A 20,771-nucleotide genomic window follows, 5' to 3' on the forward strand; every position below is an offset into this window, starting at 1 on the left:
TCCCAAGCCAAATGCATTGGCCCAGGGGTTCCACCTAAGGACCCTGAGGTCATGACCTGAGCTGAGACCAAGAGCAGGATGCTCGACTGGTTGGGCCACCCATGTGCCCCTAGGCACTAATTGAGCGGCTTCTCGGCCAGAAGGAATTACAATCGGGCCTTCTGCCCATTACATTTTTCCGGAGTGTGGGGAGTGGCCACCGCCCGCCCACCCCATTGCCGGCACCTCTCCCGGAGTAGCTGCGGGTCCTGGACTCTGTCAGGTCATTTTGATTCGCATCTTGGCCCCCTTTTCTTCTCGCTGGAGCTCCTTTCTTGCAGTCCGGCCAGAGTGGGTCCCGGGCGAATCCTTGGATGCCGAGGTGTTCCCAAAACACAAAGAGGGACCACGTGCGGGACGGCGCACCCCCGGCGGCTAGCTGAGGCGCCCGCCGCTTCCGGGGCCAGCCCCGCCCCTCGGCGGCGCGCCGCGCTCTTCCGAGTCTCTATGGTACCAACTTCCCCCGCGCGCCACTCCTCGCGAGACTTCGGCGGCGCAGCAATGGCGAGATCGTGAGTGCCGCTGACGGGAGTCAGGAGAACGGGCTGGGACGGGGCTCGGGCAAGATCGGGCCGGGGGAGATCCGGCAGGCCTGGGCCGCCTGGCGCGGAGCGGCGGCTGGGGGCGCGAGGCCCCTCTGGGCCTGGACAGCCGCCCACGACCAAGCTCCCGCCTCTTTCCCAGATGCCGCGTCACTGCTCCGCCGCCGGCTGCTGCACACGGGACACGCGCGAGACGCGCAACCGCGGCATCTCTTTCCACAGGTCAGCGCGCGTGCGCATGCGCCCGTTTTACCCTCTTCGCGGAGCCACGATTGCGCACGCGCCTTCCTCTGTTTGGCGCGAGGCTTGTATTTGTAGGTGGGAAGGGGTGACGGGGGCGGTGCCGGTAGGACCGGCTCTAGACGGAAAGGTGGCGCGGGCGGCCCGCCGGCCTGGGGCCTCTGCCCTCGGGCCCTTACCTGCCGGGTGATCCCCAGGAAGTTGCTCTCCTTGAGGCCTGTTTCCTGGCCTGGGCCTGGCAGGTGGCAGCGGGTGCCCGGCCAGCCCTTGCTGCCCGGAGCGCGGGCACCCTGGTGCTCACTGGTTTATGGCTCCGCAGACTTCCCAAGAAGGACAACCCGAGGCGAGGCTTGTGGCTGGCCAACTGCCAGCGGCTGGACCCTAGCGGCCAGGGCCTGTGGGACCCGGCTTCCGAGTACATCTACTTCTGCTCCAAACACTTCGAGGAGAACTGCTTTGAGCTGGTGGGCATCAGGTGAGCTCCTCGGCGGCCACGGCCGGGCAGGGTTTGAGGAGCTGGCCGCTGGGGGCGGCTGCAGGGCCAGGAGAGGAGGCTCCTGAGTCACTGGCTGGGGGACAGCGTGGCTGCCTCTCCCCAGCCTCGTATCTCAGGGACCGCGAGACCCATCCCCTCGGGATGACTGTGCCACTGGCAGAAAAACACGAGCTTTCTCAGAGGCCGTTCCTTGCAGCCCAAGTCCTGCCAGCAAGTCCGTAACAAAATCATTCTTTTTGGCTGGTCAGCCTAGTTCTTAACTGTGAGGAGTCCCGCAGGGAAGAGATTGGTGTAACTGCCTACCTTGGCATTCCTTTAGCTACGTGCTTGCAACATGCCTACCCACCTCCCACAGCGCTAGCATGGGAAAGCCTGATTCGGGGTGCTGGAGGCGTGGTAGTTCTGTGCCCCGCAGGTGGCCCCGGGTGGCAGTATGTGTTGTCCATCTCATCCAGGCTGCTTTCCCCTACAGTGGGTATCACAGGCTGAAGGAGGGGGCGGTTCCCACGATATTTGAGTCTTTCTCCAAGCTACGCCGGACGACCAAGACCAAGGGACACAGTTACCCACCTGGCCCCCCCGACATCAGCCGGCTCCGGCGATGCAGGAAGCGGTATGTGTGCTGTGGGTGGAGGGTGCCTCACTCCCACATCAAGTCTGAAAGATTGGACTGTGTTTAAGGTGTCAGCAGTCTTGCTGAAGAGGGTTCAGAGCCAGCAGCATGGACTCTGATGGGCTGGTGACTTGGGATCTGGCAAGGCCTTGGCCCACCCCATTAGTCTCTCTCTCCCTCTCTCTCTCTCCTCTCAGATGCTCTGACAGCCGGGGGCCCACGACTCCATTTTCTCCACCTCCACCTGCTGATGTCACTTGCTTTCCTGTGGAAGAGGCATCAGCCCCTGCTGCTTTGCCTGCCTCCCCCACTGGGAGGTTGGAGGCTGGCCTCAGCAGCCCCTTCTCAGACCTCCTGGGGCCCCTGGGTGCCCAGGCAGATGAAGCAGGCTGCAGCGCCCAGCCCTCACCGGAGCGGGAGCCAGAGAGACAGCCGTCCCCCCTTGAGCCACGCCCCGTGTCACCCTCAGCCTATATGCTACGCCTCCCACCCCCAGCGGGCGCCTACATCCAGAATGAGCACAGCTACCAGGTGGGCAGCGCCCTGCTCTGGAAGCGGCGGGCTGAGGCCGCACTTGATGCTCTGGACAAGGCCCAGCGCCAGCTGCAGGCCTGCAAGCGGCGAGAGCAGCGCCTGCGGCTCCGGCTAAGCAAGCTGCAGCAGGAACGGGCACGGGAGAAGCGGGCGCAGGCTGATGCCCGCCAGACTCTGAAGGAGCACGTGCAGGACTTTGCCATGCAGCTGAGCAGCAGCATGGCGTGAGTGAAGGGCTGCTGGCCCCGGAGCTTCGGGCTCTTCCTCCCTCAGAATCCACCTGGAAAGGGACCCGGTCTGAGCTGTGTCCACCAGACCTGCCAGATGCCATAATAAAGTGGATTCTAGGAGGCCCTACTATCTGCTTCAGCTGGGGCTGGGGTCCCTCCCCTGGAGTCCGAGCTCTCCGCTGTGGAAAGCAGGAAGTCTGGCTCTTGCCCGCCCCCCCTCATGCAACTCCAGGCCCCACAGGTTCTCTGAAGGACAGGATGGTGTGAGCAGAGGCCAGGGCCGGCGCCAGGAACCTTCTCCTTGGTACCTGAAGCAGTCTAGGCTTAAGCGGTCTAGTCCCTTTGAAAATATTCGTGAAACCCAGGCCAGATGCAGTTTGCGGGGACACCTGTGTGGCTTCCATCTGCTGGCCCAGTCTGTCCAGCAGTCAGTAGGGTGCAGCACCTGAACACCAGCCACCCCCTCACCACCGGGCTGGCTCATCTAGAAAGCGGACAAAGATGGCAATTTCTGACCTGGTGCCATATGCTTGGCAAGTAGTAAGGGCCCACCCAGAAATGACCGGTCTAGTCCTCAGAGCTCTGGGAAGACGTAGGGGAGCTTGGAGGCAGCCATAAGGGCAGCAATCCTGGCCTCAACCTGAGTTCTTCAAGTTGACTGGAACGTAGGCTTCCCCGCATCTGTGACTGGCAAACAGCTTGGTGTGCAGGGTGGTTTTACATGCACACGTGGCCTCCCTGCTGGGCCTCAGCGACTGTAGCCCCTAGAGCATAACGGAATTGTCGCCAGTCCTGGAAAGTGCCACGCAGTGTTCTGAAATTGGCTTTCCAGGGTCCTCGGTGTGTAAGTTCATTTATTCATGTTTAGGAGAATCAAGCGACCGGTTACAGGGTCCACTGTAGGGCAGGGTTTGCAGATGTTTCCTGGAGTTTCCAGGCCCCCAGAAGCTCATCTTGTGCCGGGTCATTTCCTAGCTTGCGGCCTTATGGACTCCCCTTGCCTGAGGGTGCCCACCTGCCGCTGAGGCTCCCATCTGTCTATACATGACACCTGCCAGTGTTCAGGAAGGGCTGGGGAGTGGTAGGTGCCATGTCCCCAGATGTAGCTTCCTGGTAGCCAGGACAGAAGAGTCCCTGGGGTTCTTGGTGCCAGAAAGGAGGCAGAAGAGTGCTTTCTGTGTTAGGTTGGGCTCACAGGGCCTTCTGCTGGGGGAGGGAAGGATGCAGTGGCCAGTCCTTAGTGCCCCAGCCTAGGCAGGAACCTGCAGTGCAGGAGCAAGGTAGCCTTGGGACCTCAAGGTTCCCCTCGGGAGGGAAGAGGCTAGCCTGGATTTCCACCACAACCTCCCCTCCCCATGACTGGGTCACCCCAGATGGGGCTGGGAGCTGCTGACATGGAGAACTGGACAGGACTGGCTGGTCCCAAGCACTTGGACCACATGATCGATCCTCCATTCAGGGAGGGACCATACCCGTGAGGTGTGTGTAGTGGATTAGCACTACTGTCGTCTTAATGGCATGTCTAGGACAAAGAATAAATACTTAGGAACAGACGGGGACCTAGGGGGCACCTTCCCTGACTTCTTCCTGGCACAGCTGGGGGCCCCTGATGTGCACACAGTGGGGTGGGATCCTACAACCCCTCTGGAAGCCAAGTCTAGGCCAGAATGGCTAACCTCTCAGGCTAGGAACTGACTCACGATCCTCCACACCCCAAAACTCACCCAGAGTCCGATTCTATCTGCTCACCCACAAGCTCTGGGTGATCATAGGGGCCCTTGCAGCAACCTCAGTGAAGGTGAGGGGGTACTGTGTATCCCCCAGGTCAGACGGGCCTTGGAAGTAGGATCAGTGGCCAGATGGACAAGCCAGGGACAGTCCCTGCTGGTGGGCTCCCACTGCTGGGTCCTGCCTTCCCACCCATACCTCCAGCCGGGGAGAGGGTCCTGCCTGGGGGCCTGTCTCACCATCTGCTCCCCAGGGGACCTGTGTGTCCTCAGCAATGAAAGGGGGCGCTCAGAACCCCCTGGCCCCTCTCCCTTCAGAGGCTCTGGGCCCCCTGCCCCGTGACTGGCAGGCCTGACGACTCTGCCTCAGGCCTCGGCGTTGCCAGCATCATCTGTGGCAGGTGGGGCATGGGCCGGCACAGTCGTGCTCCTCAGGGGGGAAGGGGTTGGCGCCACGTGCACCCTCATATGTCGGCGCCCAGCTCTGCGCACTGCTTGTCGGAGATGTGGGAGGCCAGCGAGTCTATGATGTCGAGCAGCAGCTGCTGACTCAGCGAGCGCAGCGTGGGCAGCTTGGAAACCTGCGGGGGGGCAAAGGGCCGGGACAGGATAGACCTGGAGCCCCGTGAGGCCGGGGTGGGCGCTGGAGCCTCCCGGGGGCTCAACCATGCCAGGGCATGGCCACCCCAAGTGGCCAGCGGGGAGGGGGACGCTCTGCTGGGCTCACCCCAGGGCCCCCTGCTGCGGGAGACTCCACCCCCGCCCCCCCAAGCCTGGCCAAGGCCAATGCGGAGGGGAAGGGGTCCCTGAAGAGGGCAGGCAGCAGGTGCTGGGTGGGGAGGGCCCTGACCTTGGTGAACTGGTGCACGATGATGTGCAGGCAGTGCCGCTTCATGTCCAGGGCCTGCGTCTTGTCGGCCGCCTCCAGGATCTGGAACGGCAGGTTCCTTGAGGCGCTGCTGCATCTCTCACCCACCCGCCCAGGTGCAGGGAGGCCCGCGGGCTCCAGGTGAGCTACCTGCAGTACGTTCTGCACGGTCACGTTCATCTCCAGGTTCTGCTTGCAGTACGCTTGCAGCCGGTTGTTGTAGAAGCCGTAATAGTAGGGGGCCGCAAACAGGTAGCTGGGGACTGGTTAAGGAGCTGCCGCCCAGAGGAGCGTGTCCTCCCGCCATCTCCCCTGGGAGGGTGCAGCTGGAGCCCCAGGCCCAGCAGGGGCGGAGAAACCTGAGCCGCCTGCTGCTTGCTCAGAACCCGGAAACCCAACTCCACGCCAGGGACCGATCTAATCAGGACACTGACTTGCTCTCTACGAGGGACAGTGAAGTACTTAGGGGGTCGAAGGTCCTAGTCCACACCCAACGAAAACCCAGGAATTTTTTCCCAGGAAAACACCCATATGCGCACTTCCAGAACCAACCATGGCCTCACAGAGGCCTGAAAGACATCTTGCACCCAGTTCAGACCCCCAACAAGCAATGTGACCGGGAATCACTCCATGGCGATCTACTCACCTGTCACATAGCACACAGATCGACCCCTTCCTCTGGGCGTGGAGTCAAGGGTCGTGAGGGTCAAGCACCCACCCACCCCTCCTGGCTGTGAGCCCCTCTCTGCCTGCCGACCAGCTGCTTCAGGGAACCCTGAGAGAGCACCAGGGACCAGGAAATCCTTGGGACAGCGCCCAGCCAGCACCAGCCTGCCAGTCTCCAGAGCGGTGGAAGGTGGGCCCTGGGACCTCCAGTGGTGACCCGGGAGCGTCCCCGGGGGTGGGGGCAAGGATGCAGAGAGTCCTCCGGCGGCATGTTGACCTCCCCGTAGTAGATGTAGCGCAGCATGGACTCAAAGGCCTGCCTGCTGGGCACCATCTCCCCAATGGAGATGTTCACCTGGCCGTCCTCCGGCATGAAGGACCGGAACATGGCCTCGAAGTAGCTGCAGACAGGGGCGGTGGAGTCCTGGCTCTCAGCAAGTGCAGGCAGGGCTGGGGCCTGCCCTCCCTGCCACCACACCCCCACCCACCTGGAGCGAGCGGCCAGGATGGCCTTGTGGGCCGGTCTCGGGTGCCCATCCAGCAGCAGAGTGATGTCACAGAACTCTGCACCTGCTCCCTCCAGGTATGCCTTCATGTCCTGGATCAGAGACGTGCCTGGTGGGGAGGCCAGGGGGTAGTGGGGGGGTACCTTGAGCAGACGCCTCCCGCCCCTCAGCAGACTCTGAGCCATAGGATTCAGACCCAGGGCTCCACAGGCACCGCTTCTTGCTCATCTGCCCATGTTGCTGCCCTGAAAAAAACCTCCCAGAGGCCAGCAGCCCTACTCTGGCCCGCCCCGCAGAGTCTGATCTCCCCAACTCAGCCCAGTGAGCCCTCCTCCCCACCCTGGTGCTTAAGCCCCGTCTGGGCCTGGCAAGCACCCTGCCCTGCCACGGGTCACTCCGGGCCAACGGCCAGAGGCACCACAGGCCCCAGGGAGTCAGGGGATGGAGACTGTGCTGTCCCTTCCCGGGCTGGGTGGGGACAGGGAGGCACCAGGAATATCCGAAATCTCTGGACTGCGCATACCCCTCACTAGACCCCAAAGGGTGGGCGCACCTAGAAGAGCAGCTCAGCGACTGTGAGCACGCTGCTCCCGACGGAAGCCCTCAAACCTGATGTCGGTCAGGGCGGCCCCCCTTGCCAGGCAGGGGCCCTGTGCCCACCTCAGAAGCGGGCTCAGGAGATTCCCGCCCTCAGCCACACAGCCGGCAGGACACCCCATGGGTCGAGGCCTCTTCCTTCCAGGGAGCCCGAGTGGACTGAGTGCCCGTGCCCCTGTGCCCCAGGAGCACTACAGGGGGAGCACTACAGCGCCCCTGCACCCCTACGCCACCCCGAGGCCAGGCAGGTACTTCGGCGGCTCCCAAGACTCCACCCAAGATGAATGCCATCCCTGTCTGCTGCCCTCAGGGCTGGGGACGAGGTCCCTACCGATGTCCACAGGCTGCTCTGAGGGGGCGCGGGGAGGCGGCTGCTGCTTCCGCCGAACGATCTCCACGATCAGTGGGGAGGAGAGGCGCTCGAACTCCTTCATCATGATCACCTGGTTGAAGTGGGACTCCTTCACCACGAAGTTCAGGCAGTGCTCCTGGGACACACAAGCCGAGCAGGCAGGCAGGGTCAGGCCTTGGCCGGGACGGCAGCCGGGCTGGGATGGCTTGCGGGGGGCTGGCAGCAGAGGACAGGGGGGCGGATCTGGTGGCAGAGAGCGGCGGTCGGGGGTGGGGGGCTGGCAGCAGACAGAGGGCTGGTGGCAGAGGGCAGCGGCCCGGGGTGGGGGCTGGCAGGGGAGGGCAGCGGCCTGGGGGGTGCTGGCGGTGGAGGGCGGCGGCCTGGGGTGGGGGTTGGCAGCGGCCTGGAGGGGGCTGGTGGCAGACAGGGGCTGGCAAGGGAGAGCAGCGGCCCGGGGTGGGGGCTGGCAGGGGAGGGCAGCGGCCTGGGGGTGCTGGCGGCAGACGGGGGCTGGCGGCGCAGGGCGGGGTGGGCGGCACACCCCCGGCCGCACCTTCAGCTGGCCCAGCTGCAGCCTGGCGGCGCTCTCGCACACGACCAGCACGTTCTGCAGGTCCACGGAGGCCTCGATGTACTGGCGGCACAGCTGCTCCAGGCGGCACAGCTGGAAGCTCAGAGCCAACTTGTACACGTCCATGATGAGCAGCACGTCCTCCACGTGGCCTGCGCCCAAGAGCTCCCTGAGCCTCAGGGATGTGGGGAGGGGGAGAAGGTACGGCACAGGGCAGAAGGGAGGAGGAGGCTCCCTTCCCGGAGGACATTAGGCAACAACTCCACCACACGGGGTGCGGGCCGGCCGTGGCCCCTGAGCCTCGGGGTGCCCCCCCACCCCGTCCACCCGGCTCCCCCGGCAGCCCACCTTTCCGCGGGTACTTGATCTTGTCCGTGTAGAGGAACTGCATGAGCACTTCGAAGGGCCGGGCCTCGGCCTCGCGGATGGCCACGCGCAGCAGGGGCGGCCGGGCCCCCCCCACGGCCCCAGCAGGGACCTCCCTGGGAGCCGGGCCTGCCTCCTCCTCTAGCTTCTGCGGGGAGAGAAAGGGGAGCTCAGGGGTGCCCGCAGGCGCCGCTGCCCTGGCCGGACGGGGCCGGGCGGCACCTCACCTGGCCCAGCCGCTCCCGCGCCTGCACGATCTTCCTGCGCAGCCAGCGGCTCCGCGCCGTGACGATGGCCACGTGGCCCTGCACACACTCCTCCTTCTGCAGCAATAGCGACACCTCAGTGGGGAGCGCAGGACCCTCGTCCTGGCAGGGATGGAGGCCCAGCCGGCCAGGGCCAGGGGAGGGGGTCGGGGCCTCCACCGTGCAGCATGCGGGCAGGCCGGGCCGAGGGAGCGCACCCACCTCACCCAGCACAAACTCCACGTCGCAGAACTGGCGGCTCTCCCACAGCCGCCCGTAGTCCTCATGCAGCGTGCACTTGGGGTAACAGGAGAACTGCGAGAGGACACCCAGTGTTGGCAAGGGAAGCCACCACCGGCCCGGGCTCTGGCCTCCTCTGGGCCAAGCACCCCAGCCCCGCGAGCCCCGGAGGCCGCCCACCCCCCAGCCTGCACTGACGTTCCTCCGCTGCCCCCGCCTAGAGTCCCAGCAGACGCAGCCCTGACTCTGGTGCCCTCCCGCCACGCTGGGCCTCAGTGTCCATCATCCGGGGCCCATCCGCCCTGGCTGCCCCCTGCCCACCTGGAACCTGTACATCTCCCCGCTCCGGATGTTGTTGTCCACGGTCCCCCCGAAGATGTACATGGCGTCTGAGATCACAGCGGCCGCGTGGAAGAGCCTTCCGCTGGGCAGCTGGGCGGAAGGGGGTATGCACACTCCTCTGAGCCTCAGCCTCCCCCCGTGAGAGGGGCCGACCTCAGGGCCCGGCAGCGGCGGGGGCGATGCAGAGCGGGCCGGGCGCCCCCCTCACCTCGGAGGCTGGCGGGCCGGGCTGCTTGGCCGTGCTGGTGCCGAAGTCCAGGCCGAACACATCCCGGGACTTCTTGAAGCCGCCCCGCTCCTCGGAGGGCAGCGCGGGCGCCTCCTCGGACGCCGATGCTCGCTCGGGCACCTCAGCCGCGCCGACCTGCAGGGGAGAGGCAGGCGGGTGGGACGGTCGGCGGGGCCGGCGCCGAGCTCCTGCTGACCCTGACCCGGAGCCGGGGCTGCGCATGGTTTGGGCCGGGCCGGGCGGCAGTCGGGGCGTGCTGGGAGAGCACCCCCAGCACCGTGCAGACGTGATGCGAACGGAAATGCTGAGAGCCCACAGGCGGCAAGGACGGAGCAGAGGGGCCCAGGGCCTCGGGCCTCACGCATCCTGGCCTGGCTCCTGCTGGCTGTGCTGTGCAGGGCAGTGGGAGCAGGTGAGTCAGGCCCCCCTGGGCCCCCCTGGCCCCCCTGGGCACCGCAGCCCGGCAGCACTCACCTCGCTGTCCGAGCTGGGCTGCACCACCTCCCAGGTCTGGAAGTCCACATCATAGCAGTGCAGCTCGTTAGGCAGCGTGTTGTCCGCTGCGCCCCCAAACACGTAGAGGTGGCGGTCAAAGGCCACCATGGTGTGCCCATAGCGCCGCTGGGGGGGCGGTGGGGAGCCACGAAGCAGGTGCTCGGTGGGGATGCGGGTCCACCTGGGGGCATGTGACAGTGAACCGGTGCTAGGGTGGGGGGTCCTGCGCCCCCACGGCCTCCACCCGGGTTCTGAGGTCTTCCAACAGCAGGCCCGGGCAGGGGAGAGCCTTGCAGCCCCCGGGGAGACCAGCTGGCTCCAAGGAGGGCCTGCAGCGCATCCACCCAGCGCCCCTCATCCCCTTTCGCTCTGGTACCTGCTCAGCCTGGGTGCACTCAGCCCACCGTGGGGTCCTGCCTGAACCCCTTTCTGCCCCCCCGGCCATAAAGCAGGCAGGATGGGTGGCCTCTGTACCTTGACGCAATCCCACTCTCGGGGGAATGGGGACATGCCCACACTCTGCCCTGTGGGATGGTCCCCACAGCCAAGTCCTCACTCCCGGGAGCTACCAGGACCCCCCCTTCCAATGCTGCTCCTACAGTCTCTACCCTCCCAGGACTTCCTAACACCTCCCAGCACATCCTCTCTTTGACACCCACACGATCCTGGTCAGGCAGGCATGCCATCTGGCTCCACGCTGCCCCCTGTACCCGGCACATGCTGGGCTCACCGGGTGCCCTGCTGCCCCTGCTACTGGGGCGGGGGCGGGGGGTGTTCAGCACGCAGACCTGCCTGGGCAAAGCCCATCTCCAGAAGGCAGGGGCCCTGACTGCCCATCTGGGGATGGGGTAAGGTGGAGGTGCTCTGTAGGAGACCTCAGTGCTAAGCACCTCAGAGCAGCAGCCTCTGTGTGCAGTCATTGGGGGTGGCACCTGTGCAAGGCCCACAGCACACACCTACGCACAGCCTAGAGAAGGCCAGGGTGTTTGTTTCCACCTCCGGGGGCGGGGGAGCAAAGGGCACAGGCATGATGTTGGGCAGGTGGCTGTCTGGGGGGCTGGAAGCAGGCCAGCCTGAGGAAGGTGGCACCACACTGACCCCACCCCCTGGGGCTCCTCTGCTGCCAGGGGCCACTGCGGTCTCCTGACACCCGGCCTGAGCTGCTGCCTGTGGCCAGACTGCCCCTGATTTTCTTCCTACCCCTGTCCACTCTGCCCCAAGCTGCAGCTCTGCCCCCGGCTCTGGCCTGGGTCCCTCACGCTGCAGCCCTCCACTCCGTCAATGCACCTTCCTGAGCCCCCACACCCCCGGGCAGCCCCCGGGCCCTGTGTCTCCCCCAGTATGTGCACCTCCCCGAGAACCCTGCACACATTAGCCACCTTCCACCTGGCCAGAGACTGCGTGTCTGACCCCCCCCACATCTGGGCACACCTGGCCTCTGCTTCCAACATCCCTCACCTCTCCAGGTCTCTTCCTACTGGCTCTGAGCCATCTTTACTGCCTCCCGCCGTGAGCACCGAGGCCAGGACGGAGACACAGGCCTGTGTGCAGTGTGGCTCTTCTCTCAGGCCCGGCCAGCCCGAGACAGGAGGCCTGGGCAGGTGTCAGCGGGACTCCCCCTGCCTGGGATGTCCTGACCTTTCTCCTTCCCAGCCAACACCACTGGCCCTCAGGGCAGCTCCAAGTCCCCTCTCCAAGCCTCTATGACCTGCAGCAGAAGCTCCCTGTTCCATCCCCTCCATTCACTCCCAGAGCCAATGCCCCCCCGTGCCACCTCCAGGGCTCAGTCCCCATCACGAGGGCTGGCCAGCAGCCAAGGACGGCATAGGCTGGATGCTCTCAGGTCCTGAGCACCCCTCCAGTCTTCTGCATCATATGAGCTCTACGCCGGCCACATCCGTTACCAGTGGCACCGACCAGGCCATCCGCGGGGCAGGAGCCATCCTTTGCACTGGGCAGAGAGAGGGGCCCGGCCTGCACGGTCTGCATGGGGGCGCCCGCATCTCCCCGCTCTGGAAGGGCAGCTCCTGCTGCGCCAGGAGCCCAGAGGACCGCTCCACACCATGCGTCCCACCACCAGGGCACTCACGTCTTGTCCTTGAATTCAAACTGGAAGAGGTTGTTGGTTATCTTGGCTCCGCTCTGCCCTGAGAACACAAACATCTTGTCGCGGCACACGGCCACCGGGAAGTTGCAGCAGGAGGGCGGGATCTCGCCACTCTGGGCCACCTGGGGTAGGGAGGAAGCTCAGCCACAGGCCCCGGCCGGGCAAGGGGCTCAGACTTACACTGCTGAACTCGGACTACTTTCATTCTTGAAACTTCTGTGAATGAGGTTTCAGAGATTGATTCCTGGAGAACAGCTTAAAGTCCCACCTCGCCCACCTAAAAATGGGCCCAGTTTTTAACAGTGGATGCTAAGAATCCTCACCACCAGGGAAAGACACCCCAGGGGAAAGACGGCAGGGCAGTCAGATCGACTGGCCAGAAACGGCAGCGAGCAGGACACCCGCCAGCAGGCTGAGCTCGCTGTGCTCAAATCACAAGTACCCAGGCTGCACCAGTCACCAGGACCAGCTGCCATCTGAGCCACAGAGCCTTTATTTATTTATTTATTTATTTATTTATTTATTTATTTATTTAGGTTTTATTCATTATTCATGAGAGACACAGAGGGAGAAGCAGGCTAACTGTGGGGAGCCCAATGCAGGACTCGATCCCAGGACCCCGGGGTCACGACCTGAGCCAAAGGCAGACGTCCAAACCCTGAGCTACCCAGGCGTCCCAGAGCCTTTTGCCAGTACTAGGTCAGTGCGGCTGGAATTGGGCAGGAAGTCAGCAGGGAGGGTGAGGCCTGGCCTCGGCAAAGGGGGAGAAAGCAGCTCCTACCCCCGCCCACCCCAGCCCCCCGCCCTGTGCCCCTTACCTCCCGGCCTCCCCTGCCCCCCATCGCCTCTCCCTGTGCCCCTCACCTCCTCCCAGCATGTGAGCTCCCGGTCTTGGAGGCCAATGGTCCACATGTCATTCAACCTGCATTAGGACGGGGGGGGGGGGGGGGGCATGGAGGGACGAGTGTCAGGATCTCCACAGCTGGGAATGGTGGCAGGGTGGGCTAGGCCCAGCCAGGAGGGACGGCTCCAGGGAACGACACATCATGCAGGACTCTGATCAGGGGCCTGGGGAGCAGCCATGAGGTGGGAGCTTCAGGGTAGGGGCTGCACTGAACCCTTGCTATGTGGCCCCCCAGCTCCCCACCCAGGGAACACACACCATCATTCACAATGTCTCACCAGTGTGGCAGGGTCAGTCTCACTCGGCTCACCCCTGGGGCTTAGAGAGGACTTCAGAGGCAAAGCTCCCAGAAACCACCACTAACATTGCCACCTCTTGGAGCTGCTGCTTCTTCTTCTTTTTTTTTTTTCTTTTTTTTTTTTTGTAATCTCTATATCCAACACTTAGCTCAAACTCACAGCTCCAAGACCTGAACCAGCCAGGCGCCCCACCCCTTGGAGTTTCTATAATGCTGAGATCTCAGGGAATGAGCACATGCTACTTTTGTAACCAGAAAAATGCAGCGAAGCCAATTTTCTATAGATAGGGGGTCCCTGAGTGGCTCAGTGGTTTAGCGCCTGCCTTCGGCCCGGGGCGTGGTCCTGGGGACCCGGGATCGAGTCCCGCGTTCAGCTCCCTGCATGGAGCCTGCTTCTCTCTCTGCCTCCCTCTCTCTCTCTCTCTCTCTCTCTCTCTCTCTCTCGGTCTCTCATGAATAAATAAATAAATAATAATAATAAAAAAAAAGGAAGGAGGTAGATCCAGTCCCTGCTACGTAGGCAGGAACCCCATGTTGTCATCCAGAGAGGAGGGGCCGGGTCTGAGCCCTGCTGCTGCCACCACCTGCTCACCTTGAGCTCGAGTATTTTCACCTGGGCAGTTCAGACGCACACCCCCCTCCCCCAGCTCTGACACCAGCTAGGCCACCTATTGCCGTGGAGACCAGCACACTCTGAGCGGCACAAAAATGGGCCAGGCTTGCCGCCCCCTCGGATGCCCCCAGGAGGGGCCTCAGGGCTGTGGGGTTGGGTGGGAGCTCCACTCAGCTCCCCTCCACCTCCATCCCACCCTCCCCTCACTCCTGTCCACATTACCCTCCTGAGAAACCCCCAGCCTGAGCCTTCCCATGCCAGGAAGGCCCCCCTCGGTACACGTACAGGGCTGCCCAGAGGCCGGTGCACGGGCACCACCTACCTGGCATTGCCGTCATAGCCAGCAAAGATCCACAGCTTGTCGCTGTACACCGTGGCGCCGTGGGCAGACCTAGCGACTGGCAACCTGCAGCATGGGGAGGGGGTGAGGAGTGAGGCCACCCAGCACAGACCCGAGCTTCACAACCCCAAGCGGCGGGCCGGGACCCCAGGGTTGCCATGCCTACATCTGCCAACACCAGGGCTCTGGGGATGCCAGCTGGGGGTCATGAGGCTGGGTTCATGAGGCGGGGCAGTGGGATGAGGAATTCAGATGTCCCATGTCCCCAGGGTAAAGGCCTCTCCCAGCCAACACAGAAATATCAGAGTCGGGGTGGGGGAGGGTCCTGGCAAAACAGGACCAGAGAAGGGCCCATCAGTGCACCGGGGCTCCTCTGCTCTCTGAGAGCAGGGAATCCAAGAGCAGGGAGGGGGCCTCAGACAGTCACAGCTGGGAATGAGCACGACTCAAGCCTCCTGAGCCTCGGGCTCTCCTGTAAAGCTACAGGGCCCAGATCGCAGGCCAGCTGCCACCAGGGACCCAGCGCCGTAGCCATCGGGACAGCCCCAAAGGTTTCAGCAAAGTCTCTCACCGTCCTTCAATTTTCCACTCCGTCCATTGGCCAGTTGCAAACTTATATTCAAAAAGGTCGTTTTTATTCTTCAGGTTAGAATTGGAATAAATGTCCCCAGTGTAGCCCCCTGGGTAGAGAGAGCGAGAAACCATCACACCCAAAGGCAGGGGGAGAAGAATCCAGCCTCACTTAAGATGTACTCTGGGACTCCCTCCCTAAGCCTCAGGGAGCACCTACCGCGTGCCTGACTCTGTGCTAGGCTCGGACACAGAAATGAACAGACCCCTGCCCCTGGCAGAGTGACAGAGGAGGGAGGAGAGCCACCTTCCCGAGCAGTCACCCCATGAGATCGGGACAATGAGGGAACGAGGCCCTTGAGGGGCCCCCAGCCCAGTGCAGGAACTCAGAGGACTCCGACAGAGGACAAGGCGGGACAGAGGCTGGCCATGCACAGCACAGGAGCCCCAGGCCTGGTGGCGGGACAGGGGAGCTGGAGCCCCGAAGAGGGCACGGCACCCAGGAGGAGAGGCAGCTCACCAAAGACAAACATGCTGCTTCCGTAGACAACGGCCGAGTGGTGGTAGCGGGGGGCTGGTGGAGTGCCAGTGGTGAAGGCCCTGGTGGGGGGAAACGGGGCAGCGGGTGTCAGCGGGGCTCAGCTGTGCGGTCCACGCCACACCGGGCAGCCCTCCCCCGCCCAGGATTCCTTTTATATTTGCATCTAGTAGGCAATACTTATCTCATTAGAGAAACTTAAAAAAAGAAAAGGTTTTTTTTAAACCTTTATTTTATGGGTTGTTTTGTTTTGTTTTGTTTTGTTTTAGTAGGCTCCATGTGGGCCCAGCGTGGAGCCTAACATGGGGCTGGAACTCATGACCCTGAGATCAAGACCTGAGCTGAGACCAAGAGTCGGACGCTAACCGACTGAGCCACCCAGGCGCCCCCTCATTATAGAAACTTTTAACAAAAGTTGCTGATAAGGAAAAAACACAAAACCAGCACTGAGACTTCCATATAATCCCTTTGCCAGAAACCACCATCTATACCTTTAGGTCACCCCTCCACACACCTTTCCTATGCGTATTTATGTCTCTGAGTAATTTTCTAAGTGGAGTCATGTGGTAGGCATCTTATGACACCTGCTTTTTGAACTAAACAGTAGGTCTTCCGGCTACTCCGGGATCAGCTATCCTTGTCCTTTCACGGCCAGTGTCCTTTCACGGCACTGGCTTCCATCCGCAGGGGTCAGCCACACACTTGACTTAGTGAGTTAAAAACCCCTTTATACTGCTTTCCTGGGGCTGCTCCTTTTCAGAGTTTTATCCTTAAGCAATCATTAGTAAAGGATTGTACAGTTTGTAGGGTGATTTTTAAAACTGATCCATAACTATGGGCTATGTTATGAAACCCAGGATGAGACGAACAACACAAAACTTCTCTTGTGATCCCAGAGCTACGGAGGTCTCCTGAGCAGAAGGTGGGTGGTGCACAATGATGCCACCCTGGTTTGCCAGGCTTGGAGGGTGTGGGTCCTGGGCCTGGATGTCCTCCTTCACCAAAGAGGGGCGGTGAGACCCCACCACAGAGGGGACTCGGGGGACTGAGGGCTACACCAGAGCTCCTGCGCAGAGCGTGGCAGCCAGGTGGCTGGATGGGTCTGTACTCCTGCACGAGCAGATGGGAGAGCTCAGGAGGAAGCCCAGTGTCTCCTAATCCTGAGATCCCTTTTCTCCCCCTCAGCTGAGAGCTGCCCCCTGGGCAGGCTGCAGACTGGAGCCGATGGGTACACGTATGCCATGAGCAGAGAGGGCAGGTGTCTTGGCCAAGGCCACACAGCTGGGAGGGCCATCTGCGGGAGGCGGCCAGGGCTTGCCTGTTGCCCACTACCCATGTGGGGTCTCCAAGCAGAGGATGGGCCCCACAGGGGCACGGAGGGGAGGAGAGCCAGTGCTGTCAGCCCCTGGGCAGCATCCTACAGCAACACAGGGTCGGTCCTGGAAGGACCCACAAGCTGACGCCCCCCCACCCTGTGTCACCTCCCATAGCAGCCCCTGGCCCAGGAGACAGGCCTAGTGATGGAAGGGCTCTCCGCAGGCAGAATTTGAGGACTTGCAACCAATGAAACAGATGCCTGTAATTAACAGGATTCAGAATAATCGGAGTTGGGACTGGAGAAGGAACCCAGGAGAGAGAGAGGAACGCTAAGGGCCACTGTTATCTCCTCCTCGAAGCTTCTTTCTAGCTTTCCCCAGCATGACTCCGCTGGTGATTGGGGCCTGGCACAGTGCTACCGGTTTCTAGGGGGAAGAAGGTGTTTAGGGCTCCGAGGCCACCTACCTGCACCAGGAGCAGTCCTTCACGTCGAACCGCAGGAGGTCATTGAGCATGGTCTTCCTGAAAGACAGCCAGGGACAGGTGGGGTCGGTCCTGGGCCGATCGGACACTGCAGCCCAGGGGTGGGGACCGTTGTGGGGACTTGGCCAGGGCCAGGCAGCCAGCTGATGCCCGAAGGCCCAGAGAGGTGACCACAGAGGAAGCTCCCCAGCTGGTGCTGGTACCGGGGCTGCAAGGTACGTGGGACTGGCCTGCCTGCAGTCGGGTCCAAAGCATGACCCTGGCCACCCAGCAGGTAGCCCTGAGGACTCACACCAAGGCAGGCTCCAGAACCCCAACTCCCACTCCCACATCTCAGAGCCTCCTTTCCTGAGGTTGTGCTACCAAAATGCAGAGCTTCCCAGATCTCAGGGGAGGCCCTTTCCTCCTCTCTGATCTTCCTTCCACCTCCCTGTTGCAAAGCCAATGTAACCACATTAAAGATACAATCAAATGGAAAACAAGTCCAGTGACAACCTAGCAGGACCTGCATGTTTCCACTCAGCCCTTGTCAGTCAGTAAGAAGGAAGAAGGGAGTCAGCCAACAGGAGCCCAGCACCCCCTGCATGCCAGGCCTATACAGGGCACCGCCCTCTACCCTTCCCTCAGTCTGCACCAGGGGCTCCACCTGCTTTGCAGAAGAGGAAGGGGCCCGGGACATAAAGGGCCTGCCGAAGGCCATGCAGCCATGCAGCCAGGAGCTGGGAAGCCGAGATGTGACCATAATTTCTCCCTTCTCCCATCTGCTCCTTCCCCCCTCCTTTCCTCCCCCCTCCCAGACGCTGCAGGAAGGGGTCTTTCTCTGCACCCAGTGGATCTCTACAAAATTGCAACCAGGGTGAGACAAATCTGTACCCTGTTTCTTGGTGCCACATTGTAGCAAATTATTTCTGCTGGTTGCTACACAGTTGCCATGCCAACTCTACCTGCTACAGAACTCTGGGAGGGATGTTCCCACTTCCTGCTCTGGGCTGGACACCAGGATTGTCATTAAGGCAGCAGGGAGCATCTGTGGGCAGATGCCTCTTCCCATTTCATTCTTTCACGTGACACACATTTATTGAATTGTCTGTGTGGCAGGTACAGGTCCCCCCCTCGTGGAGGAGACACATAAACATCTGTGTGTTCTGAGAGAACTCTGAGGGTATCTGTGGGATCGGTGCTCTTACCATGGGGCCGGCAAGAGGTGCAGAAGGGGAGGGGAGGGCCAACAGCTGGTCCAGGTGGCCGGGAGGGCCTCACTCACAGTATATTCAGAAGAGAGGCAGGAAGGGCGGGAAGGAGGGAACAGCCAGTACCAGGGCCTGAGCAGGAGATGCTTGGTTCACTCAGAACACAGCAAGACAGGGGTGTAGCCCAGTGCCGTGCAAAACAAAGGCAGAAAATCAGGGCGGGCGCAAGCGTAAAGGGTCTTACAGGCTGCCAGGACAGCTTGGGCTTGTACTCAGAGGGAGGGGAATCCCCAGGGCTATGTGCTGAGGAGGAACATACTGAGACTTGCATCTTCAAATGGGTCCCTCTGGCTGCTCATGGGGAAAGAAGCTATTGGGGAGACAGGCTGGAGGCCAGAGGCCATGCCCAAGGAGACCACACTGTTGGTCTGCAGGTTCTTGTGGGGTCCTGTGTACCCCAACACCTCCAAGTCAGCTCCCTCACCCCCAGGGAGTCCTGAAAGACCAAGGCTGCAGAACCGATCAGAGGCCAGCCCTTTTTGGACCTCAGGCCACGTCCTGTGGTTGAGAGGCAGGGATGGACTCATGGGCAGAAATCGGTCATGTGCAAACACTGCATCTGCAGGACAGCCAGACCTCTGTCTTGAGCCCTTCCCAGCTTTGTGCTCACTGACCCTGAGGAGCACACTGCAAAAGCAGAGCATGCAGGCACCCCCTATACAGAGGAGGAGATTTAAGCCACCACCCGGAGCCCAGTCACAAAGCTCTAATTTGAACTGAGCTCGGTCTATCCGGATCAAGCTTCAAGCTTCAGCCCCACGTCTAGCAGGCTCCCAAGCCTCCCAGAGCCCTGGTGGGCATCCCTGGCCTTTCCTGAACCACATCAACGAATGAATGCGGGAGGGAAGCCCTGTCCAGACTCTAGGCCTGGTGCCATTCTGCATCCCCCAACCTCCGGGCCATTGCCCATGCTGGTCCTTCTGCCTGGAACACTCTCTTTTACCTGACTCACTCTAACTTATCTTTCAGGTCATCAACCCCTCCAGGAAGGCTTCTCTGCCCAGACCAGACCCCTTCTCTCCAAGCATGTCTGCTATGCCCACGCCCCATACTTAACATGGCCCAGCCTGTGATAAGAGCTCTTTCCCTCTGGGAATGGGTCTTAGGGGAACACCACCAGAAGGAAGCAGTCACACAAACCAAAGGTTTACCTCAGCCATTATCTTTAACCAAAGGAGACCAGCCACCACTTAAGTGGGAACAGTTCATGGGATAGAAGTGTGTCCACCAACAAAACATCAGGAAAGTTGTTTCCCAGGAATTTATGGCAATGTGGGAACACCTTTGCAAAAAGGTGGAAAATATGGGAAATTAAAAACAAAACAAACAAAAAACTGTGCCCTCTAAATGCTGCCATGTGAGCATGTGGATAAAGTCCAAAGAGAACTACAGTGAAGGAGAAGTGCCAGGTGAAGTGCCAGGTGAAGAACTACAGTGAAGGAGAAGTGCCACCATGTTTCTCCCTCCCCCGGTTCTAACACCCTGATGCATACTCACTCACCCATTGTCTCCACCAAATACATAGATGGCATCTTTATAGGCCACCACTGTGTGCTTGCTGCGCCTGGAAAGAAAGAATGGGTGGGCGGCAGTAAGGTCAGGACCCTCCTGGGGGCGCCCAAGGAATGAGGCTAAGCACGAGGGCTGCCGCAGATTAGGTAACACCTCTCGGCTGCTAAGACGGATAGAGGTCCCTAAATTCCACCAGTACCCCAGGACCCTGTATACAGACCCCTGATATTGCCGGGGGGCTCTCTGGACTCCGGGCCCAACTGCAGAGCTGCTGGGACCCCAGCTCCAGACCCACCAACACCACTTGGCCCTAGTACCTGCCCCGGGCCCCACCCCGCCCCGAGACGCCCTCTGCACACCCCCTCCGCTCCAGACATCTTCCAGGGCACCATCACTTCCTCCCCACCCCCCACTGCCAGGACCCAGGGCTGGACTCCACGCCCTGGCCTCGCCCCTGGGCCCCTCCCCGGGACCTCCCAGACACCCCCGGTCCCCAAGACCCCCTCTACTCCGCCGTACCGGGCCCCCACGAACTCGTCGCAGGGCGGGAGGCGCCGCCAACGATGCACTGTCTCGAAGGGCCCGAAGTTGAGTGTCAGGTACTCAACACTGTCAGAGCAGCTGTGGTCAAAGTCCACGCTCGGGGCTACCTTGGACCGTGCGCTGCCCGCCAGGGCCCCGGCCCCGATCGGGCCTCCCGAGCCCCCCGGCCCAGCCATCCCGGGTCCACGCCTGATCAGCCACCCGGTCCGCGGGACGTGCAGCCACCGCCCCGGGCCGCCCCGAGGGACTACATTTCCCGGCGAGCCCTGTGCCGACCGCGCCACACTTCCGGCCTGCGCCGCTCGGCCGCCCGCCCCTCCCGGCAAACTGAGCGCTCCTCGTGAGTCCGCGGGCCGGCGCCACCCCCGGGAAGCGGGGAGCCGGTGACCCCCTGGGAA

The 20,771-nt window shown here is 62.0% G+C and overlaps 2 protein-coding genes across 6 annotated transcripts; one reads left to right on the forward strand and one right to left on the reverse strand.

Moving 5' to 3' along the window:
- Positions 1 to 471: 471 nt before the first annotated feature.
- Positions 472 to 2,821, forward strand: THAP7 (THAP domain containing 7). Of its 4 annotated transcripts, none has more exons than XM_072803624.1 (5): positions 473 to 551; positions 724 to 803; positions 1,141 to 1,296; positions 1,790 to 1,930; positions 2,128 to 2,821. In XM_072803624.1, the coding sequence occupies exons 2-5, from the start codon at positions 724 to 726 to the stop codon at positions 2,690 to 2,692; spliced, it is 942 nt and encodes a 313-aa protein (XP_072659725.1). In that variant the 5' UTR covers positions 473 to 551; the 3' UTR covers positions 2,693 to 2,821. The 4 variants fall into 4 exon arrangements, with proteins under 4 accessions (XP_072659727.1, XP_072659725.1, XP_072659723.1 ...); XM_072803622.1 differs by having other exon boundaries at positions 518 to 551; positions 724 to 899; XM_072803626.1 differs by lacking the exon at positions 1,790 to 1,930 and having other exon boundaries at positions 472 to 551.
- Positions 2,822 to 3,530: 709 nt separating this feature from the next.
- On the reverse strand, positions 3,531 to 20,642 carry LZTR1 (leucine zipper like post translational regulator 1). 2 transcript variants are annotated; one of them, XM_072803603.1, is made up of 21 exons: positions 20,350 to 20,642; positions 19,820 to 19,882; positions 17,051 to 17,107; positions 15,251 to 15,330; positions 14,732 to 14,840; positions 14,143 to 14,226; positions 12,870 to 12,927; positions 11,988 to 12,127; positions 9,878 to 10,079; positions 9,383 to 9,538; positions 9,154 to 9,264; positions 8,815 to 8,907; positions 8,575 to 8,670; positions 8,330 to 8,495; positions 7,964 to 8,133; positions 7,390 to 7,501; positions 6,444 to 6,570; positions 6,207 to 6,356; positions 5,440 to 5,545; positions 5,272 to 5,352; positions 3,531 to 5,002 (listed from the first exon to the last, which is right to left on the reverse strand). In XM_072803603.1, the coding sequence occupies exons 1-21, from the start codon at positions 20,547 to 20,549 to the stop codon at positions 4,886 to 4,888; spliced, it is 2,478 nt and encodes an 825-aa protein (XP_072659704.1). In that variant the 5' UTR covers positions 20,550 to 20,642; the 3' UTR covers positions 3,531 to 4,885. The 2 variants fall into 2 exon arrangements, with proteins under 2 accessions (XP_072659704.1, XP_072659703.1); XM_072803602.1 differs by having other exon boundaries at positions 7,390 to 7,546; positions 20,350 to 20,638.
- Positions 20,643 to 20,771: the final 129 nt, after the last annotated feature.

The sequence above is a fragment of the Canis lupus genome, chromosome 27 (assembly GCF_048164855.1).
Source record: "Canis lupus baileyi chromosome 27, mCanLup2.hap1, whole genome shotgun sequence".
NCBI lineage: Eukaryota > Metazoa > Chordata > Mammalia > Carnivora > Canidae > Canis > Canis lupus.

Coding starts and splice junctions, on each gene's coding strand:
- LZTR1 (XM_072803602.1), bottom strand. CDS start 20,549: ATGGCTGGGCCGGGGGGCTCGGGAGGCCCGATCGGGGCCGGGGCCCTG. Junction 9,265..9,382: donor CCGGCCCGCCAGCCTCCGAG/GTGAGGGGGGCG, acceptor CCTTCCGCCCAG/CTGCCCAGCGGAAGGCTCTT. Junction 6,571..7,389: donor AGAGCAGCCTGTGGACATCG/GTAGGGACCTCG, acceptor CCTCCCCACCAG/GCACGTCTCTGATCCAGGAC.
- THAP7 (XM_072803622.1), top strand. CDS start 724: ATGCCGCGTCACTGCTCCGCCGCCGGCTGCTGCACACGGGACACGCGC. Junction 900..1,140: donor CGCGAGGCTTGTATTTGTAG/GTGGGAAGGGGT, acceptor ATGGCTCCGCAG/ACTTCCCAAGAAGGACAACC. Junction 1,297..1,789: donor TTTGAGCTGGTGGGCATCAG/GTGAGCTCCTCG, acceptor TTTCCCCTACAG/TGGGTATCACAGGCTGAAGG.